Raw genomic sequence first — 21356 nt, forward strand, 5'->3', positions numbered from 1 at the left:
ATTATGCTTTCCATTAGACATACACTGCTTTGGCTGCTGTTCTCCACCTATGCAGGGTTTTGGCCATATGGCTTTACCTTATGCATAGATCTACTAGTCATACTCTCATTTCTGGACCATGCCCACATTTCTTCCTCCACATTACTTTCCGGAGACCCACCACAGATGTGACATCTAGATTATATGAGGATTATTTCTTCTGTACATTGTTTCCGCTTGGTAGACCCTTACGCATCCACGTAAGTGGTCTTGAGACTTGCCTCTGTTTTTAAGTATCAGCCCATTAATGTTTATGACATAGCTTTATGTGTAAGTTTAAAATTTGATAGCTTGGTAGGCAGGAAGCATATGTCACTGCAATGCTGATTACCTCACTCTCAGGGAGCTCTGGGTTCTCACGCAGGCGACTGTGACATGTTCTGGCATCAGGGAAAATCAACTGTTTGTGCAGCTTGTGCTACAAAAAAGGTTACTTCCCCACTCTTCACAAAGCAGTTAAATATTCATGCCCATGAATTAATTTTCATTATGGTTGTGCAACAGCTATAATAATCAGAGTTCTTAGACAGGATTTTACAAAGACAATGGTATGGGTCAGTCAGATCAGTAGAATTAACATCAGACAAAGGAATAGATGCTGGCTTGTCATTGAAATCCACAGTGGCAAACTTTGTTACTGTTAAAATGGTTTTCAAGAAAACATACTTCTTTTCTTAATCTCAGAATTTGGGAGCAAATTATCCAGTAAACCAGCTAGTCCCATATTGTGGGTTAGAAACTCATTGAGTGTACACTTCCATTGGGATGTGGGCTCTTCCCTTTGCAGAATGGGAAGAGGGTGTCCTGAATAACCTGCAGACCTCCCAATATCCACAGGAAACCAGGCCATCCCTACAAAGGACCCGTGCCTCCACTCTGCCTTCTCTCCTACTTCCTTGGTCCTTTGGCAGGAGCCTTGCTGTCCTGGGCTTCTCCAGAGGCCATTAGCTTTGTACACTCCTTCAGGAGTAAGAGGGGCAGCATTAATTTATTCTAGTTTTCTGAAGGATGTTGGAGAGAAAGATGGAGAGTAGCTGGCCTGCCAGACCCAAATTCCCTCTCTATCCATAGAGTCTATTTTACATAGAATACTGATAAAGGTGTTTCTAGCACTGATGGAAATGCGGGATGATGCCATGAAGGCAGTGTGTCCCTTTTTTTTCTCTATGACCAGGTCCCCTGCAACCCCGTAGGCAGAGGAAATGATCTGGGCCTTAATACAGACCTCTGGTCATAGTCAGCTTTAAAGTTTTCTTATTTTCCTCAGTGTTCTTTGACAGAGTTGTATTTCTTATATCATTATCCATGCATTATACATTGTACAGTACAGTTTATTGATTTACTTGCTGGGGGAGTGGGACTGAAGCATGAGCAAAGTAAATATACTGGGTACCAACAAAGACAACCTGTTTATTTAAATTGGTTACCTTGGTCTCTGTTGCACTTTGGATTCATTGAGAGTGGAATTGATTTTTATAGTTCCTTTTGTGAAAGGGCTCTAGGAGACAAGCAGTGACTCAGCCTGTGTACACAGGGCAATTATTTACATGCCTAGGATGTTCTAGAACAGAATAGGGGGAGGTTAAGGAAGCAGCTTACATGGTGAGGCTGTCACCCAGGCAATAAGGTTTTTGTTGTGATTTTAAATTATTAATTTAAAATGTGAAAACTAGCTAAAATCTATCCCCATTAGCCACAAAGGGGTTTTATACGTAAAGGGCTAAATCCTTTATAGATTCCAAGGCTAGAAGGGACCATTGTGATCATGTAGTCTGACCCTCTTGTATAACACAGGCCATAGAACTTCCCCCAAATAATTCCTAGAATAGATCTTTTGGAAAAACAACCATTCTTGATTTAAAAATTGCCAGTGATGGAGAATCCCCCATGATCCTTGGTAAATTGATCTCACCTTGTACACACACAGGTAAGCTAATTTACTTTCCTAGGACTATTCACATAAGTAAAACAAGCTGGATTTAGTCCAGGGGTTGTAGAATTGATAACATTCCAGCTTCTCTGGATGATCTATTGACAGCAAACCCTGGGGTCTTGTTTGTTTTTGCAATATGCTTATGTTCACATGAATGACTAAAAATATTTAAAAGTAACTGCACACAATAGAGAACAAAAGCACTGGTTCTAGGTAGCAGATTAGGAATTCAGCTGTGTAATATTCATTGTGTATAGTCTGAAAAAATCATTGTAGTTTCTCAATCTTTCATTGTACATTCATGTGTCATTTTGTAAGGTACTGATCCAAGTGGGATTGCCCCTCAAGACTTTGCTCCAGGACTTCCAGGCTGGACTCCAGGACTGAGAAATAGAATGTGAGAGATTTCTTTTATTCACGATTTTTAAATCTCATTGAAAGAGATGGCAAAATCCTTCATTATACAAGATTAGAATTAATCCATAAGCCTGGAATAGAGGGAAGGACGGTATGCATTGTGTACTAATAAATAGGTTGGAGAGTGCTCCTACCGTGCAGATCTGCATTTGATTCCTCAGGGCCTGTCTCTTGCTCCCAGGATGTTAGGAGGTGAGATCAATTAACGGCTTGATAGAACAAACAATTCTTTGTATAAAGGACTCTTTAAAACAGTTTGCTGGTGAACTGTGCAGCCTGATTCTGAAGTTGAGCTGAAATCCATTTAGCTGAAATTCTGAAAATTCCTCATGGGTTTCATCACATTCTCTCAGGGGTTCCATCGTTAGTATCCTTAATATTGCTTTATTGCTAGTTTCCCAGCCCTCCAGGCCCTTATCTAAGGGGCTGATCCTGCAAGTCTTTACTCAGGCCCACCACCCACTGAATTCAGTGGCACTATCTCCTTAATGCAGAATCAGAGGCCCATTGTGCTTACTAACCAATAGCATCTGACTACCCACATCCATAAGTAACCAGTTCAGCCCTTTAAAACTGCTCCTTGTTAGAGAGATCTGCAGTATCCCTATGTAGTTACTCTTTATTCCAGCTCCACCGTCAGATGGGGGGGGGGCGGCGGGGTGGAATGTTTCAAACCAGTTGCTATGGTCACGCAGTAGCAGGCGGAGCTGCTCGTGTAGCTGAGAACCTGCTGCATCAGCTGCTGCATGGTGAGTCCTACTTTGCTACATGATCAGTTTTCTTATTGGAAATGTCTTTATTGTAAGTTCTGGTAGCAGATAATTACTCTAATAAAGGACTTTTCCCTGCATTCCCCAAAGCTACATTGTGTAGCTAAACGGATGTGTTTGGAATACGTCTCTAGGTGGCTGGGGTGACTGGGATTTCTTAATATATGCATGATTCATATGAACATTACCCTTCTTCCAAGTCACGTTGTGTATTGACTTAATTCTGTCTGAGCTGCTTTTGGATGACAGTTTTGTTCAGTATCAGGAAAAGTGGCAACTTCATGATCCTTCCGCCTCCAACCAATTGGATGAAATGATGTCATGTAGGATTTATAATGTAACATGCATTGGGAAGGGGCATGAGGGAGATTTCAAATAATTATGAGAAAGATTTTTAAATGTGGTGTTTCAACACCTTACAAAATTATTTATCCGATGGAGAAACTATAAACACTTGTCTGTAAAATTAATCCCTGAGTGAGGGAGTCTCTTCCATCTTACTGAAATGAGACTTGGCTGCATTGTAACCTCAGAAAGCCACTCATTGCTGTTACAGCAACATAGTGAAAGAGTTCCTTTTAGCTAAGAAATGGGGCATTTATTACAAAGTGAAATCAAAGATCTACAAGCAGTGGGCTGCCAACTGCCTGGTTTTGTACCAGGAAAACAAAGATGCAGTATCCATAAGGAATGGTCATTTCCTTTTTTCATTCATGTTTGGGGTCTGCTGAGATGATTGTTTATCTCCTTTACAGGTTTCATGTCTAACAGAGACAGACTGGATTTGGAGGATGAAGTCCAGCCTAATGCATTTGATTCCTCCAGTGAGTAGGGACAGAATAATCTCCCACTTCCCCAAGGTAAGCAGCTCCTCCTTCCTGTGCCCATACAGCTTGGCACCTGGCAGGCTAAGTAGTGCCTTCCCCACCCACCGAGGAGTTTTTTCCCCCCATTTACATACAATTATTTTTCCTTTTTTTAAATGCAGAAATTTTAATAATTTCTCAGCATTTCAGAGGGACCATCATTTCTCCGTTCCCCTCCAAGGCTGGTATCGCAATTGTAACCCTTCTGCCCGTCAGAGTTGGCAGCAACAAGGGCCGGGTTCAATATCTAGGGGTTCCATTCCAATAACACAATGCAAACCGGCTCGAGCCCCCACCCAGCGACCTGGGACAAATATATACCACCCCCGCTGGGCGCCTCCAAGAGGCAATACTTCCCCTCTCGCAAGCACATAGTCTGAGTGTAGCAAAAGTCTTTTAATAACAGAGAGAAACAATGTGGCATTATGTTGGGGAAACACCACCAACTGGATTCATAACACAACCCATGAGCAAAAACAACCCCACCCCAGGCAAATTGGGGCATGCCCTTTTCCCTTTGGTTCTTGAGTCCAGCAACCCCAAAAGTCCAATGCCCCAAAAGTCTCTGTCCCTGGTCAGGGCAGCCCCAGAGTTCGAAAGTTTATCGGCGGAGCTTTACCTCCCAACCTGGGTGGAAATGGGACGGGGGTAAGAGGCACCTTACGTGATCTGAAGCTGACCGCCCCATAGCTCCATAGCGGCGCTCCGCTCCGCCAGCCGCCCCACAAAACTCCTTCGCGCAGCTGCACTCCGCTCCACCAGCCGCCCCACGAACTCCTTCGCTCAGCTGCGCTCCGCTCCACCAGCCGCCCCACGAACTCCTTCGCTCAGCTGCGCTCCGCTCTGCCAGCCGCCCCACGAACTCCTTCACTCAGCTCCACGGCCCACAAGCAGCTCCTGCCATCCACACACTGCTCCGCGTCGAACTGCTTCACCAGCCGTCCCGCAAACTGCTCCACAATATATCTTCAGGCTCCCCCACTACTTAACACAACACTCAGTGATTTCAGCTCTTAGGTGAATTCAGCTTATAGTAGGGGAGCCCCAGTGCTGGTGCACTGTCAGCCCAAAGTGAGCTCAGCAGCCTATAACTAGACTTCTAATGAAATCAAAATTAGCTCTGATATTCCACAGTGGAGAGAGGAGGAAGTACAATCAGCATGTAAGGCCCTCACCAAGGGGCCCATGCCACCAAGTATTAATACTTGTCCCCAGCCTCTCTCCATTCACACAGTTTTGGAACCCATGACCCTTGCCTAGCGAGTGCTACTTAGATGATGGTGAATCCCTCCATCGTAACAAAAGGCCACGTACAGTTCCAAGCACAGTTCCCATAATCAGGGTAATAACAATTTATTCTTCCTGCCCCAATAACAGAGACACTGGGGATCCCACAGCGGCCAAAGTGACCATTTGGGCAGCTATGGTCTCATTCTAGGCGTGGTGGGTGTGCCTATGCAAATGAGATCTGCCCCTGAAGTTCTTTTCCACAACTTGCCACACCTCACCACCAGATGTCAGGGTGGAGCTCATCCTGACACTGCTTACATCCTCCCCCCAGCCAAGACTTTGTCGTCCCGACAAATCACACTCCCTTTATACCAACTCATTGGTTTCCTCCAAAGGGCCTCAGGAAGCCCACTTTAGCTTCCACAAGCCTGTGTGCTAAATGTATTGGCTCCTCACTAGTCACCCCAGGTGCATCATAAGTTAACCGTTTCACTGGTCTTATCACCCTGTCTCGTCTATTGAGAATCTCTGTTGCCGAAGTAAGGGGAACATCCTCTTGAGTGACGGATGGAGAGGCTTCCCTGGAGGGTCCCTCGGCTACTGGCGTAGGCCCCTGCACTCCTAGTTCTAACGCTGGAGGGTCCAAGGTGCCCAGGACATCCTCTACCTGTCTGTCCCCATTGTCCAATAACCTGTGTGTGTCATCACAGGGGGGTCTCATCAGCAGCACCGGGGTATCAGAAAGGGGCCTAAATAGTTCCGCCATTGGGTTTAGGGCGGAAGAGGGAAAACTCTCGTTTGGTTCAGCTGATCGAGACTGAAATCTTGTCTCCATCCCAGGATACACCAGGGTTGTGTCTTCCTCCTCAGACTCACTCTCAGATGTGCAGAATAGGGGTAAGTTAGCTGCAGGGGGCCCACTGTCTGTGTTGGATGGCGGCTTTGGTCTAGCACCTCTGTTCTGCCCGGCGGCCCTGCCGTGGCCCATCTCACAAGGGGTGCTTACCAATTCCCCCACAGGGAGCAAAAGGTTTCTATGCACCGTCTTTATTTGCCCTGGACCGTCTTCAGGTTTGATCTTGTAGACCGGCAGATCTCCCAGCTTTTCCATCACCAGGTAAGGTATTGCCTTCCATCTGTCAGCTATCTTGTGTTTGCCAGCAATACCCAAATTTCGCAGCAAGACTCTGTCCCCCGGCTGGAGCTCCTGCGAACGCACTCTAGCATCATATCGATGTTTGTTGCGGTCTGCGTTCTTCCGAGCCGCAGCGGTAGCTAAGCGATAAGCATCCCGCAGCTTTTCTCTTAGTCGGGATACATATTGCTGATGAGTTTCATAGCTATCTCCATCCTCTGATACACCAAAGCACAAGTCTATGGGTAATCTTGGTTCTCGCCCAAACATCAAGAGATATGGGGTGACTCCCGTAGCATCGTTCTTTGTGGCATTGTAGGCATGCACCAGAAATGCGACATGCTGGCTCCAGGTTGCCTTCTGCTCTGGTCGCAAAGTTCCCAACATATCTAATAGGGTTCGATTGAACCTCTCTGGCTGAGGATCACCTTGGGGGTGATAAGGCGTTGTCCTAGACTTTTTAATTCCTGCTATCTTCAGCACCTCCTTCAGAAGGTGACTCTCAAAATCCCGCCCCTGATCAGAGTGTATCCGAGCCGGGAATCCATAGACTGAGAAATATTTGTCCCACAATACTCGAGCAACGGTGGTGGCCCTCTGATCACGTGTGGGATATGCTTGTGCATACCGTGTAAAATGGTCAGTCACTACTAGAATGTTTCCAACATTCCTCTTGTCTACCTCTACAGACAAGAAATCAATGCATACCAACTCCAAAGGTTTGTTGCTGGTGATGTTCTTGAGATATGCAGCCCTCGTGGGCAGAGTTTTCCTTTGAACACATCGAGCGCAAGTCTCACATTTCCTGCGAACATCTTCAGCCATTCGGGGCCAATAGAACCTACTACGAATAAGTTCCAGGGTCCTCTCCATCCCTAAATGCCCAAAGTCATCATGCAGGGCCCTCATGGCCAGGGCTCTGTACTTTTTTGGCAGTACTAGTTGTGCTCGTTGTTTTTGTAAAGGGTCAGTGGTCATTCGGTGTAGCACTCCCTGAATCAGTTTTAGTTTGGTCCATTCTCTCAATAGTAGTTTACCCTCCGGGTTAGGTGGGACAACCGCAGTTGGGCTTCGCCCCTCCCTTTTGGCAAGTAGTGTATCACGAATGTCAATATCTTGCCGCTGGGCTTCTTGCCAGTCAGCCGCATTGAGCATGGGCAAAGGAGATTGGTCTAATGCAATATAGTTCACCGAAGCAGAAGGCATGCATTCAGGGGGCAGGCCCAAAGCTTCTGCAACACATCCCTGAAAGTCTTCACGGGCCTCTGGCTCTCGGCGACTCACACTGCAAATAGCTCTCACTCCATCTGTGGGTATCACAGCAACTTCTGGAGCCTGCGGACGCCTGGACAATGCATCTGCATCTACATTGCTTCTCCCTGATCGGTACTGAATGCTGAACTCATAGCTAGCCAAGGCGGCCACCCATCTCTGCCCTGTAGCATCCAGCTTAGCACTTGTTAACACATAAGTCAGTGGATTGTTGTCTGTCCACACCTGGAACTGAGCACCATACAAGTAGTCTCGAAATTTCTCAGTGATGGCCCATTTCAAGGCCAAAAACTCCAGCTTGTGGGTGGGATAGCGAGTTTCACTATCAGACAATCCTCGGCTGGCAAAGGCTACCGGTTTACATTTGCCTTCCACTTCCTGGTACAGGACTGCTCCCAGACCCTCCAAACTGGCATCAGTATGCAGGATAAATGGTTTGCTTGGGTCAGCAAAAACTAGGACTGGAGCATGAGTTAGGCAAGTAATGATTTCTCGAAAAGCCCTTTCACATCTCTCATCCCACCGTGGCCCAAATGGTGCAAAGGGGCCATTGTGTCTCTGCACAGGAGGCTTTGGGGACCTCCCCTTATTCTTGGACTTAGATTTGTTCTTGCTGGACTGATGTCCCCTGGTAAGATCATTCAGAGGCTTTACAATCGTAGCATAGTTTTTCACAAATCTGCGGTAGTAGCCACTAAATCCAAGGAAGGTCTTGAGTTCTCTGTAGTTACTTGGACGTGGCCATGTAGTGAGTGCTTCTATTTTATCAGGATCAGTACTCACACCTTCTTGGGACACAATGTGACCCACATACTTCACTGAGGTTCTGCAGAACTGGCATTTGTCAATTGAAAGCTTCAGACCATAATCCTCCAACCTATCAAGCACTTTAAGAAGTCTTTCTTCATGCTCCTCTAAGGTTCTTCCAAACACAATCAGGTCATCCAAATAAACTAACACTTGCAGTAAATTCATGTCTCCCACAACTTTCTCCATGAGACGTTGAAAAGTGGCAGGTGCTCCAGAAATCCCTTGGGGCATGCGTTCGAACTGATAAAACCCTAATGGGCAGATGAAGGCTGTCTTCTCCTTATCTTCTTCTCCCAGAGGGATCTGGTAGTATCCACTTCGAAGATCCAACACAGAGAACCACTGGCTTCCCAGCAAACAGTCTAAGGCGTCTTGCACTCGAGGCATAGTGTACTGGTCGACCACAGTACGGCTGTTTAGGGTGCGGTAGTCAATACACATCCGGATTTTCCCATTCTTTTTGCGGACTACCACAATGGGTGAGGCGTATGGGCTGCGGGACTCTGTAATGATGCCATTCGCAGCCAGCTCCTGAAGATGATGTCGCACATCTTCCATCTCAGAGAGAGCAATCTTCCTAGATCTCTCCCTGAAAGGTCGAGAGTCATGTAGTCTGATATTGTGCTCTACTCCTTTTGCACATCCCACATCCCACTCATGCAGTGAGAACACCTTGGATCTTTCACAAAGTTTCTTCCTCAGGCGATCTTTCCAGTCCTCGGACACTGGTGAATCTCCAAAGTCAAACTTTGCTGGGTCTATTGCCGGAACTGGAGTTTCATACTGGGGTTTTACAATCGACTCAGGCTCAAAGAGGTCTGCTATCTTTTGTCCTTGCTTCACAAAAATATCACGACTCGTTTCATTAGCAATCAGTATAGTCACCCTTTCCTGGGCTTCAGCAGGTAGGGTTATGACTCCACTGGGGACCAGCACTCCTTCAGGGAGCTCTCCTCCCATCGGCTGCTCTATCATTGCTAACGTCCCTTTACTGCCTTTCAGACAGGTACTCATGACAAGCACTTCTTGCTCCGTCCTTGCAGGCACTACTAAGGGGGTTGTGCCCGCGTACTTCAGTGCCCCAAGCAGTAGCTCAGATGTGTCCCTTTTAGCGCTCTCAATTTTCCTATAGGCTTCAGCACAAAGCGTATGGATCATCAGGGTATTCAGGTACTGGTCTCCAGCCCGCCTTCTGCAGTAATCCGCGAGTACCTTGAAGAGACTGGAGTTGGTCCCTATCAGCACAGACACATCAGAAGTCCCTTTAGGGTCAGGGCATATTAAGGCAGCTGTGTCTACCTCTTCTCTTACCCCAGCAACCTCCTCTGGGAATTCCAGGTGCACTATGACATACCCTTGATAGGGGTATTCATCCATGCTGAGGCCACATAGGCCAAGGCCAGTCAGTGGCTGTATAGGCAGGTGCCTAAGCATCTGTTGGTAGAATGACTGAAATATAATAGTCACTTGAGATCCAGTGTCAAGCACTGCTTTACACTCCACCCCTTCGATCCTCACCATGACCTCTGCTCGAGGCCCTATCAGTCCTGCAGGGATCCCAGCTGGAAAGTCTTTTCTGGGGGAATCTTCAAATCCTGCAGACCTGGGGGGTCCCCGTCCCCAGACCCTCTGGCAGCTACCGGATCTCTCCCAACTGATCCTCAGCTTTCCATACACTAAGGAGGGGTTTTCTTCATTACGGCACTTGGCAGCACTGTGTCCATCCTGACCACATCGGTAGCAGAAGAATTGACCTTTCCCCCTTCGCCTGGGGGGGATGGTGGCTCTAAGTGCGGGCTTCTCAATCGCCACAGTTTGAGGCTTCTTATTCCTAGAAGTCTTAACTCGGTCAACGGTACTTTGCAGCTCAGCTATCCGTTCCGTCAGGACCTGCATTTGTTGGGCAAGTTCCTCTCTGGTGCTCACCATCAGTACACTGGCCATTTGCAGTGGTGTTGTGCTGGCTGGCTCCGATGTTTGGGCTTCCCAAAACTCACTGGCAGCCTGCCTTTCTTCCTCCTCTCGGACCTCTTTTATCAGCTGGGAGTAACTTGGGGGATGTTCCCGTCGTTCTCTTAGCCGGAGATGAAGTAGAATCGGGTTCTGATACTGAGTTCCTCTTACAATTTGAGCCAGTCTGGTCTGATCCATCTGCTCAGCAGTCACTGCTCCCCTCATGACAGCTCTCTGAAGCAGTCTCTCCAGTCTCTGTATGTAGGCTGAAGCCTTCTCGCCCTTTTGTTGTCGGGAATTAAGGAACTTACAGTAGCTGTCTTCAGGGCCCTCTACGCTCCCAAAGTTGTGTTCAAGGGCCTCTAGGCAGTCCTTCACACTGACCCCAGGGTCAATGAGCTTCAGGGTGCGAATCACATCTAATGCTGGGCCGCCAAGGCTCTCTATAAGGCATCTTCGCTTTTCTGCATCTGGTACGGCCCACTCTTGCAGCATTTCAGTGGTATGCTCTAACCAGGGTTCAAACTCCTCCTCCCCAGCAAATAATCTTAACTTACGACAAGAGTCTGACTCAGCATGGGGCAGCACAACCTTTTCCAATATTTGCCCCAGAGCTTTTGTCCAATCATCAGCCGAGGCTGCAGCCTCCGAGCTAGAAGCTGCTGAGCCAGGGCCCAACAAACCTGACATATTAGCCATTATACAAACAGTAATTTCCTCAAAATATAAGCACAAACAAAAAAAATATATAAATTGTTTCCCAATGTAGTGGATCACTCAACAGGTGCTTGCGAGGGGTACTGACCCAGGCGATCCCGGACGAGCCCCCAAAAATGTAACCCTTCTGCCCGTCAGAGTTGGCAGCAACAAGGGCCGGGTTCAATATCTAGGGGTTCCATTCCAATAACACAATGCAAACCGGCTCGAGCCCCCACCCAGCGACCTGGGACAAATATATACCACCCCCGCTGGGCGCCTCCAAGAGGCAATACTTCCCCTCTCGCAAGCACATAGTCTGAGTGTAGCAAAAGTCTTTTAATAACAGAGAGAAACAATGTGGCATTATGTTGGGGAAACACCACCAACTGGATTCATAACACAACCCATGAGCAAAAACAACCCCACCCCAGGCAAATTGGGGCATGCCCTTTTCCCTTTGGTTCTTGAGTCCAGCAACCCCAAAAGTCCAATGCCCCAAAAGTCTCTGTCCCTGGTCAGGGCAGCCCCAGAGTTCGAAAGTTTATCGGCGGAGCTTTACCTCCCAACCTGGGTGGAAATGGGACGGGGGTAAGAGGCACCTTACGTGATCTGAAGCTGACCGCCCCATAGCTCCATAGCGGCGCTCCGCTCCGCCAGCCGCCCCACAAAACTCCTTCGCGCAGCTGCACTCCGCTCCACCAGCCGCCCCACGAACTCCTTCGCTCAGCTGCGCTCCGCTCCACCAGCCGCCCCACGAACTCCTTCGCTCAGCTGCGCTCCGCTCTGCCAGCCGCCCCACGAACTCCTTCACTCAGCTCCACGGCCCACAAGCAGCTCCTGCCATCCACACACTGCTCCGCGTCGAACTGCTTCACCAGCCGTCCCGCAAACTGCTCCACAATATATCTTCAGGCTCCCCCACTACTTAACACAACACTCAGTGATTTCAGCTCTTAGGTGAATTCAGCTTATAGTAGGGGAGCCCCAGTGCTGGTGCACTGTCAGCCCAAAGTGAGCTCAGCAGCCTATAACTAGACTTCTAATGAAATCAAAATTAGCTCTGATATTCCACAGTGGAGAGAGGAGGAAGTACAATCAGCATGTAAGGCCCTCACCAAGGGGCCCATGCCACCAAGTATTAATACTTGTCCCCAGCCTCTCTCCATTCACACAGTTTTGGAACCCATGACCCTTGCCTAGCGAGTGCTACTTAGATGATGGTGAATCCCTCCATCGTAACAAAAGGCCACGTACAGTTCCAAGCACAGTTCCCATAATCAGGGTAATAACAATTTATTCTTCCTGCCCCAATAACAGAGACACTGGGGATCCCACAGCGGCCAAAGTGACCATTTGGGCAGCTATGGTCTCATTCTAGGCGTGGTGGGTGTGCCTATGCAAATGAGATCTGCCCCTGAAGTTCTTTTCCACAACTTGCCACACCTCACCACCAGATGTCAGGGTGGAGCTCATCCTGACACTGCTTACACAATTACCAACCTTGATCCCTTCCTTCAACCAAAAATGGACATACATCTTGACACAAAAGCCTTGTCTGTAATTCCCACCTGTTCTTTCAACTGACACAGATAATTGCCACAGTTAAGGAGTTGTTACAGTATTTTGGGAAAGATGAAAAATGTGGCTGGGATTTAATAGGCAAAAAAGGAAAATAGATCGAGTGGGGGTTATAGGATTTGATGGAGTTTTCTTTCTCATGTTCTTTTTTTCAGTTGCTCAAAAGTTCTTTAAACACAGTCCTTTTGGGCTGTGCCTGAAATAGTTCATGCTTGATCTCAGCCCAAAGATTTTGTTTTTAATTTGGTCAGAGTCAGCTCAATTGTTTTAATAAATTATGCAAGCATGGAGGGAAATACACTTTTTAAAATATTCCATTTGAAATGTTTGCACTTGCATAATTCCCTCTAGCAAAAGAGGTGTTATTAGCCTTAGCCTGCACACCTGTAAAATCTTGCAGGATACAAGGGTAACAACCACTGCCTAAATCATGCAACAGTCAGAGCAGGGTACAATAACCATAAGAATAAAAGACCAGCCATACTGGGTCAGACCAGTGGTCCATCTAGCCCTGTATCCTGTGTTCCGACAGTGGCCAATGCCAGATACTTCAGGGGGAATGAACAGAACAGGTAATAAGTGATCCATCCCCTGTTGCCCATTCCCAGCTACTGGGAAACAGAGGCTAGGGACATTTAAATTCGTGATACTATGACTGAATTTAAGAAATAGCAGGGACTTATTGGGAGGGTTGTGGGAGTGGGAAGGGAAGGGAAATCAAGCCTGCTTTATTAGAAATCAGTCATAACAGAAAGAGCTCCCTGCACAAGATGAGGTATAAAAGACAGTGTAGTAAGAATGACCTGATGGATAGCATGACCACAACTGTGAATTTTTTTCATTTTATGGAGGAAATTAAAGTTCCTGAATCTTTAACGCCAGACAAAAAACACAGAGATATCTTGTGTACTGTGGAGTTTATCTAGGGATTTACATGATGAAGGAGGCTTACACTCAAAAAAGTGATAAAATAAGTGATGGAGACGATACTTTTGTTGTCTGAAGGGGAAGCTGCTGGTCTACTTGGGAAGTTATTCCTGATTAACTCCATGTGTGGGTGCTTTTAATCTGGAATAGTAAATCCACTTTAAATTCATACCCTGTTTTATTCCAGATTAATTTTCATGTGTAGACAGACCCACATACTGTGTAGCCTCACTGCCTGTTAATCCAGGGAATCTTTCTCCCATACCTGTCCTTGATGAGGGCTTCAAATTCATCATCTTGTAAGGAGTCCAGCCAAATGGGAACAAATTAATATGTTAGACATCATCCCACAATACATCCAAGTGACTGCTCTGTATTATCTGCAGTGGTACACACCAGAGGCCTGTCTCCAGTTCAAAGATCACTTCCATGCACTGGTCAGGAGTGCCTGTCAGCAACACAATACTGGGACAGTTGGGTGAGTCTCTGTAATAAACTGGTCTTTACATTTTAAAAATTATTTTAAGTTCTTATGTATACTTTCCTTAGTGTGTTAGCCTCACTTCTCCCCTGCCCCCATGTATTTTAAGCTGTGTCTGTACTAGAATTCTCAGTCATATTTGACAATAGTTGTCCAATGGAGTTCCTTCTGCTTCCCACAAACTGGTGCTGAAGTTGTTTTTCCTACTGATGTAGACAGGGTCAGCCAAGTTCAACAACTTGGGTCAACCACGGTCAGGGTCATCCAAGTCCAAAGGGTCAACCGTGATTTTTAAATGGGTGTGGAAGTCTGTCCTGTCTACACCAGCAGTGTCCTGTCTACACCAGCAGGACAACCAAGTTCAAAACTAGCAGTAGGGAATAGGGTAGATGTAGCCTTGCTGTCCTCCTCTCAGTTGACACCAATACTGATTGAGTATAGAAAACCAGTAATTAATACAAATCTTTGGGCCAAATTCTGTTTTCATTTACGCTGGTGTAAATGTGGGGTGGCTCCATTTTCAGTCAATGGAGTTACCTAGGAATCTGGCCGTAACCCTTCAAAACTATTTCTTTCAGGAAAACAGACATTTTATACTTTCTCCTTAAAGCTGGAGCATTATTCTGGAGAAGAATAATATATTGTGCTGAGAAATGCAAATCAATTTTCTTCTTTTGCCTTTCATAATGCTTCTTGAATTGTTTTTTTGAAATGTCATCTCTCCCAGAGCAGGCTTTCCTTTTACTCGTTCCTTCAGTTAAATTGTAAAGTTAAATTTCACAAACTCAGCCTTATGATTTCATTGCTGAGTCAAGGCAGAGAGTTGAGCTGTGAGGGAGATCATCCCTATTCAACTACAATAAATAGTTTAAAAATAAAATTGAGAAGGTTACTGGCAAAGTATGTCAATGATATAAATATTCCCTTTTGGGGGGGGGGTTGCTCCAGTGTGAAAATCTCTCTCTCTAAGGGAAGCTAACTGTATTCTGAGTACTCAGAATGTAGTTTACTACTCTTAAAGACAAAACTTGTTAATTTTATTGAGCTATATCCATCTTTAAGCAGAACTCCTCATTCATCTTATTGGGAAGTCTTGCTTAAAAACGGAGGATATAAGGGCATACTATGGCCCTGTATTGCTAGTTTTTCTTTGCTGTACATCTGTTGCAGGTACCCCAGGGCCATTTTCTGAATCTTCAGCATGCTGGCAAAATACTATTTACTGAACAGAAATATTCTTCTCATCTGTAACCCAGACATTATTGCTTTTACAAGAATTATAGTAACTCCCCTTTCATTTAATCTGGCCCCAGTGAATGGCTAAAAGGATTTTTATTTTGGCTCCTTAATAAAATTAAAGCCCTCTCTTTTCAATGGTCACTAGATCGGACCATTCTTATGCTGCTTCTTGGCAGACAGCTGATGGTTTGACCCAATATATACAAAACAAGAGCATTACTTGTCATGAACAGCTGTTATTTTCCTTTCTTATTATTTTTAGTTATGTGGAATATTTCTCCTCGCATGCAGCAAAATAGTGTGAGCAATTCAGTGACCGGTGGACCATATATTAAGTCTCTGTTCATGTTCCATCAGTGTGTGAGCCCCAGAGTATTTTGTTCTACTAGGAGTTAATGGAAGTCACATATTCAAACAGTTATATTCTTCTTTTGATTCCTTTTGCCTTTAATGGAGCTGATTTCATCAAGTATCATATCATCAGCAGTTAATAATCAGGGATCAGAATTTCATGGAGCCGTGATATAACCTGATAGATTGTTAAATAAAAGATTTGTTTCTCTTTTAAAAATTCAGTATAAAACTATTAAATCTACTAAGCTATTACTGTAGCATACACACAGGAGACACTAAATTATCATTCAGAGGTTAGTTCATTGAAATCAGTCACAGTTACCCACCCACCTGCAGCTCCTTAAAGACATACAAAATTACAGTATTAAGAGTACAACTTGAGTAACTTAAAGCCCATCCGCTGCTTCCTGTGGGAGGATCCAGAGCAAAGAGGATTATTTGAAGCCAGCCTCAGATTAATACTATTCCAAATAGTCAGGAAATCTTTTGGCACTAAATGATGTGTTTTCTCCAGAGATAAATCTCACAGTAGATTAGTCATTATAAGCTATTTTCTTGTTCAGGTCCATAGGACCCGATACTGTGCCATTTGAGTCAATGAGTCTTGCTGTTGATTTTAGTGGCAGCAGGATTGAGGCCGCACATTTCCAAATGCTCACAAATACACAGATTCTTATATGCCGTTATGTGCAAATTAGGGTGACCAGATGAAACGGACAAAATATTGGGAGACATGGGAGAAACAAACAAACAAAAAAAAAGCGGCCGGAGCTGAGTTGCCAAAGCAAAACAAAAAACCCGCCGGAGCAGCCAAAGCCGTAATATCGGGACAAATGGGGTCCCGACCGTGCATCGGTCGGGACGCGGGACAAATAACTAAAAATTGGGACAGTCCTGCTTTTATTGGGATGTCTGGTCACCCTAGTGCAGATGCTCACACCTGGACACACACATAAACATACAGTACAAGCATTCTTAGTAGGAGAGAGTCTCTGCCCCAAAGAATTTACAATTTAAGAAAAACTGTACAGTGTAAGAAACACAGTATTTATCTCCGCTCACAGTATCCAGTTCTTTTTGCAATTGCAAATTCAGGGTCCTCCCTTCTCCTCCTTTAGTAATTGCAAATTCAGGCTCCGATACTGCAGTTGATTAAGCTAGGGCGGACTCTTGCAGCTGCACACATTCTGCGAAAGCATACTACTCTGCCTGTGCATTACAACTTACTGGATAGGAGCCTAAGTCACCATTACATGGTAAGAATATTGAAACTAAGGGCAAGTCTACACTACAGAGCTACATTAGCACAACTGCAGCGTGTCTGGTGAAGACGTGCTATGCCGATGAGGGAGTGCTTTCCTGTTGGCATAATTACTCCACCTCGGCAAGAAGCAGAAGCTATGTTGGCAGGAGAGCATCTCCCACTGACATAGTGCCGGTGTGAACAGCACCAAACTTGCGTCACTCAGGGGAGGGGTGCTTTTTCACTCCCCTGAGTGACGTAAGTTATATTGACTTAGGCTGTAGTGTAGACCTGCCCTAGTATTACTGAACAATAACAAAATATTTGTTACAGGCTGAAAATATCCAAAGTGGTTGTGGTTGGAGACCTCTATGTTGGGAAAACCAGCCTCATCAACAGGTACAGTATATCTCAGCAGATTGGGTTTTCTGTTTAAATGTATACCAATTTCTCTGCATGCTGGACTCTCTTCCTTTACCATCTATGTTTTCAGGATGATTGCCTCATTGTAGTAAGGACTTTCAGTTTTCTATTAAATCAGTAATAAAAATATTAAGTATTTCTATTCACCCCTCTGCTGATCACAGTGCCCCACATTGTCTGTCTAAAGATGGTTTTTGGGCATTAAACTGAAGGAAAACCAGAAAACCTACAATTATAGGCACTAAAATTCACTACAGCATCATAGAAAATCCCTGTTAGCACCTTGATCAGTCCTTTTTGGCCGTGCAGGATTATTCCCTCTATGGTATATTCTCAGATATTTTGACCAGTCTCGTTTTAAATGATCCCAAGATATGGGGCTTTCAACATTTCCTTTGGAAGGCTGGAGTGGCCCTCAGATTCTCAGTCTTGTTTGGAGAATTGTTCCTTAAAACATTTTTAAAAGATCTTGCCTATTCACTGACCCCAATAGAAGCAGCTCAGGCCACTTCTACTTCTGCAGGAGATTGTTGGGAGCCCAGAGATTCCTCTCACACCTTTGTGTATAAACTGAGTCAGTTAAGCATGAGGACCCTGAAGCATTAATTTCACTGATACTTCCCAGAATCCTCAGGCCAGTTCTATACTTCATGGTGTGATGACAGTATCAGGATATGGAATTTAAATAGCTTGTTATCACGATAGCTTCCTTACTATCCTCACAATTTCAGTCAGTTCCTAAATATTGGTAAGAAGTAGATTCTGGATGGTTTCTCATCCTTTTGGATAATTCATTTTTCTCTACTTAATGTGATCCATTTTCATCTATATTTGCCACCTATCAGATATCCCTTATAAATGAAGTATTCTGTGGTTTTAATTTCTTTGATAGTCAAGAAATAGTTTATTCTGATTTTCTCCAGTCCTGGGGGTCTGTTAGGGTATGTCTGCATTACAATTGGGAGCACGCATCCCAGCACAGATAGACAGACTCCCTAAGAGTGGGGCTTGAGCTAGCATGCTAAAAATAGCAGTGTGGACATTGCGGCTTGGGAGGCAACACAGGTTCTCAAGTCCACCTAACCGTCTGGATCTGAGCTTGGGTAGCTAGCCCAAGTCTCTGCTGGGACCACGACATCCACACTACTATTCTTAGCATGCTAGCTCAAGGCCTGTTAGTACAAGTGTGTCTACCCGGGCTGGGAGGCTCGCTCTCCGCTTCAGTGTAGACAGTCCCTTAGAGAAGCCCACTATAGTTTTCCCTTTATGTTTCATTTACTTCATCCTTACTCAGAGTAACTACTCTCTTCATTATCAATTTGTTTCTCATTGATTTGGTAAATATTTTTGAAATACAATGTGACTGAACTTCTGCTCCACAGTTATTCAACTCCTCCCTATATAACACACCTTGCACAATACTGAGGCATGATATAAAATTTAAAAAACACCATGCTATTAGCTTTCTCCTAATACCTTTTTCATTGCAGGTTTTGTAAAGATATTTTTGATCGAGACTACAAGGCAACCATTGGAGTAGATTTTGAAATTGAGCGGTTTGAAATAGCTGGAGTGCCATATAATCTCCAGATGTAAGTTGGAACCTTATAGTACCAGCTGTTTTCTTTCTTACATGCCTACAGTTTGAACAGAACTTGAATTGCTACAGGCTTTAATGGTATCAAAACCTCTGGTTTATATTCCATACAACATTGTGCAGTGTGAGAAACACCTGCTGTCCTTGGGCACTGAAGAATTTCAGGATTTTAGTATAAACCTCAAACTGTTGGGTTCCTTGTCTTTGAAAGCTTTATAATTGTACCACCCACACTCTCCTTAGATACCACGTCTGATTTTTTAGTTGGGTTCTTTCTTTTTACTCAGTCTTCCTGTAAGATTGAATTAAGCCCTGAGCAGCAAATTATATCCTTGGCTACATCTATTCCACTCTGTTGCCTTCAGTGGGAGTACATGGATGTAAATGAATACAGAATTTGGTTTTATGAGATTCAGGCTTTGCTCCTGTACCCATTGAAGTCAGTGGCAAAGCTCTCAGTGGCGTAGGATCAAGCACTAAGGCCCAGATCCACAAACCGCAGACTTAGGTGCTTAAATTTCATCTTCAGATGCCAGTTTTGGTTCCACTGTGATCCACAAAACTCTTTCCAAATCCTGTAGATGCCTAAATTCACTTGGCTCTAAAGTTTTCTGGGTGAAAGCTCCCTCAGCACCTAAGTTTCTGCCTCTGGGCATGCACACTTCTACCTCATTCTAAGTATCTGGATGCCTATCTCCTGTCTAAACCCCAGATTAATCTACAAACCGGGGGAAGATAGGTGTTTGTCTGCCTAAATCATGTGCAGGGCCCAATCCGCTAGGCTTGGTCAGAGACCATCTACTGTATTGGGTCCCATTCAGAATTTTGCTGGAGGAGGAAGTAGTGCTTTCCACCTTATAATTGTTAGCCCAATGGTTAGTACACGTGCCTGGGACTCTGCTGGAGTGCGAGAAAGGATTTGAATGGCGCGTGGGGGGGGGTCTCCCACCTCTCAGGAGAGTGCTCTAGCCACTGAGCTTTGAGGCTACTTCAGTCTCTCCTGCTGAAGCTGTTCTAGTTTGGATAAATAATTAAAGAGTAATTGGAGGAGGGGGATTGAAGCCTGAGTCTCCCACCTCCTTCAGTTGTTGCCTTAATCACTGGGCTACAGAACCAATCTCTCTGTCTCTTCTGCCAGTGACTTTTTCACTATGGATAGATAGACTTAAATAGTCACTGAGTCAGAGAGAGTACAGGGAGTCTAGGCGTCTAACTCAGGCTTTGTGGCTCATAATGGTGTTACTGTGATTTTCTGCACACCTAAAAGTTAGATGCTGTGATGCTCAGCATTGCAACACCTAAGACCCTTTGTGGATCTGGGCCTAAATGGCTTCCCCAAGGCTAAATCATGTCTGTTCTGAGAATAGCAAATACAGGGTTAAAATGCCTTCATTAAAATAATGGTGCTTTACATTTTACAGGATGTCTAACAGTACTTAATGGGTAACATATTCCAGATGGTAAGCTTCTCTGGTATCACATTCTTCTCCAACTTGTACCAGTCTGTTGCTTCATTAGTGTGTTTGCTCAGGTTGCACTGGGTTTGATTGACCTGAAATTTCTCTTTTCCTTCTGCACAGATGGGACACAGCAGGTCAGGAAAAGTTCAAGTGCATTGCATCTGCTTACTACAGAGGAGCAGAGGGTGAGTAAGTCAGAAAGCACTTCACAGTCAGGATCAAATGAACTGTGCTCTCACTGTATGCTTCAGGAACTGAATTGAATCCGTAAGATTTCTAATCCACTGTCTCATTTAATCATTTTTTCTGTGCTGTTTTTATTGCAGTTATTATAACAGTGTTTGATCTGGCTGATATCCAGACTTTGGATCACACGAAGTAAGTTCCTGGCCAAGTCTTTGAGATTTTAGTAAAAGGTCTCCAGCATAAAACTGAACTGGGAATTAAAATTCACTGGGCCTGATTTTATGTGTAGGTATCTTACTAAGCCAGAAAAATGAAGGGTGGATTTAGCCAATGTGTCTGAATAATTTAGTGTCTCAAATGTTACTCATTTCCTAGGCTTTCTACTTACCAACTAGCTTTTTCTTACTCCAGTACTGTCTGTAGTGATGATTCTGATAGAAAAGATTCTGGTACTTAGATTTAAAGCAGAATGTGGGCTGTAAAGGAGGGAATGGGATACTGGAGAGACTACCTTGCACAGATCAGTCATAAGTACTGCAGTGTCTGCAGCGTGTACAAATATCATTTTATTAAATAGTGTCTCTGCTTGGTAGAAGAAGGTTGAAGTCTGTGGGCCTAATTTTTCTTTCTCTTACATTGATAACTCAAAGATCACTCCACCTAAGTCAATGGCATTTCACAGGTGTAAAACTGGTGCGAGATAAGAATCAGGCACAGCTTCAGAGTGATCTCTTCCATTAGATT

General features: G+C 44.9%; 1 protein-coding gene across 7 annotated transcripts in view; it reads left to right on the forward strand.

Annotated features, from left to right (window-relative positions):
* RAB36 (RAB36, member RAS oncogene family) overlaps positions 1–21356 on the forward strand; it is a 41050-nt gene that overhangs the window by 2617 nt on the left and 17077 nt on the right. For 4 of the 7 annotated variants that reach the window (XM_084649434.1, XM_084649431.1, XM_084649432.1 and 1 more), the window contains exons 1-7: positions 3055–3138; positions 3915–4019; positions 14016–14107; positions 17280–17345; positions 18860–18961; positions 20547–20611; positions 20753–20804. In XM_084649434.1, coding sequence (XP_084505560.1) covers positions 3136–3138; positions 3915–4019; positions 14016–14107; positions 17280–17345; positions 18860–18961; positions 20547–20611; positions 20753–20804 — 485 coding nt within the window. In that variant the 5' untranslated portion in view covers positions 3055–3135. Of the gene's footprint in view, positions 1–2290; positions 2370–3054; positions 3139–3171; positions 3191–3914; positions 4020–14015; positions 14108–17279; positions 17346–18859; positions 18962–20546; positions 20612–20752; positions 20805–21356 lie in introns of those variants that run through there. The other 3 variants (XM_084649435.1, XM_084649436.1, XM_084649437.1) reach the window with 2 other exon arrangements.

This window comes from Lepidochelys olivacea (genome assembly GCF_965140295.1).
Source record: "Lepidochelys olivacea isolate rLepOli2 genome assembly, chromosome: 15".
Taxonomy (NCBI): Eukaryota; Metazoa; Chordata; order Testudines; family Cheloniidae; genus Lepidochelys; species Lepidochelys olivacea.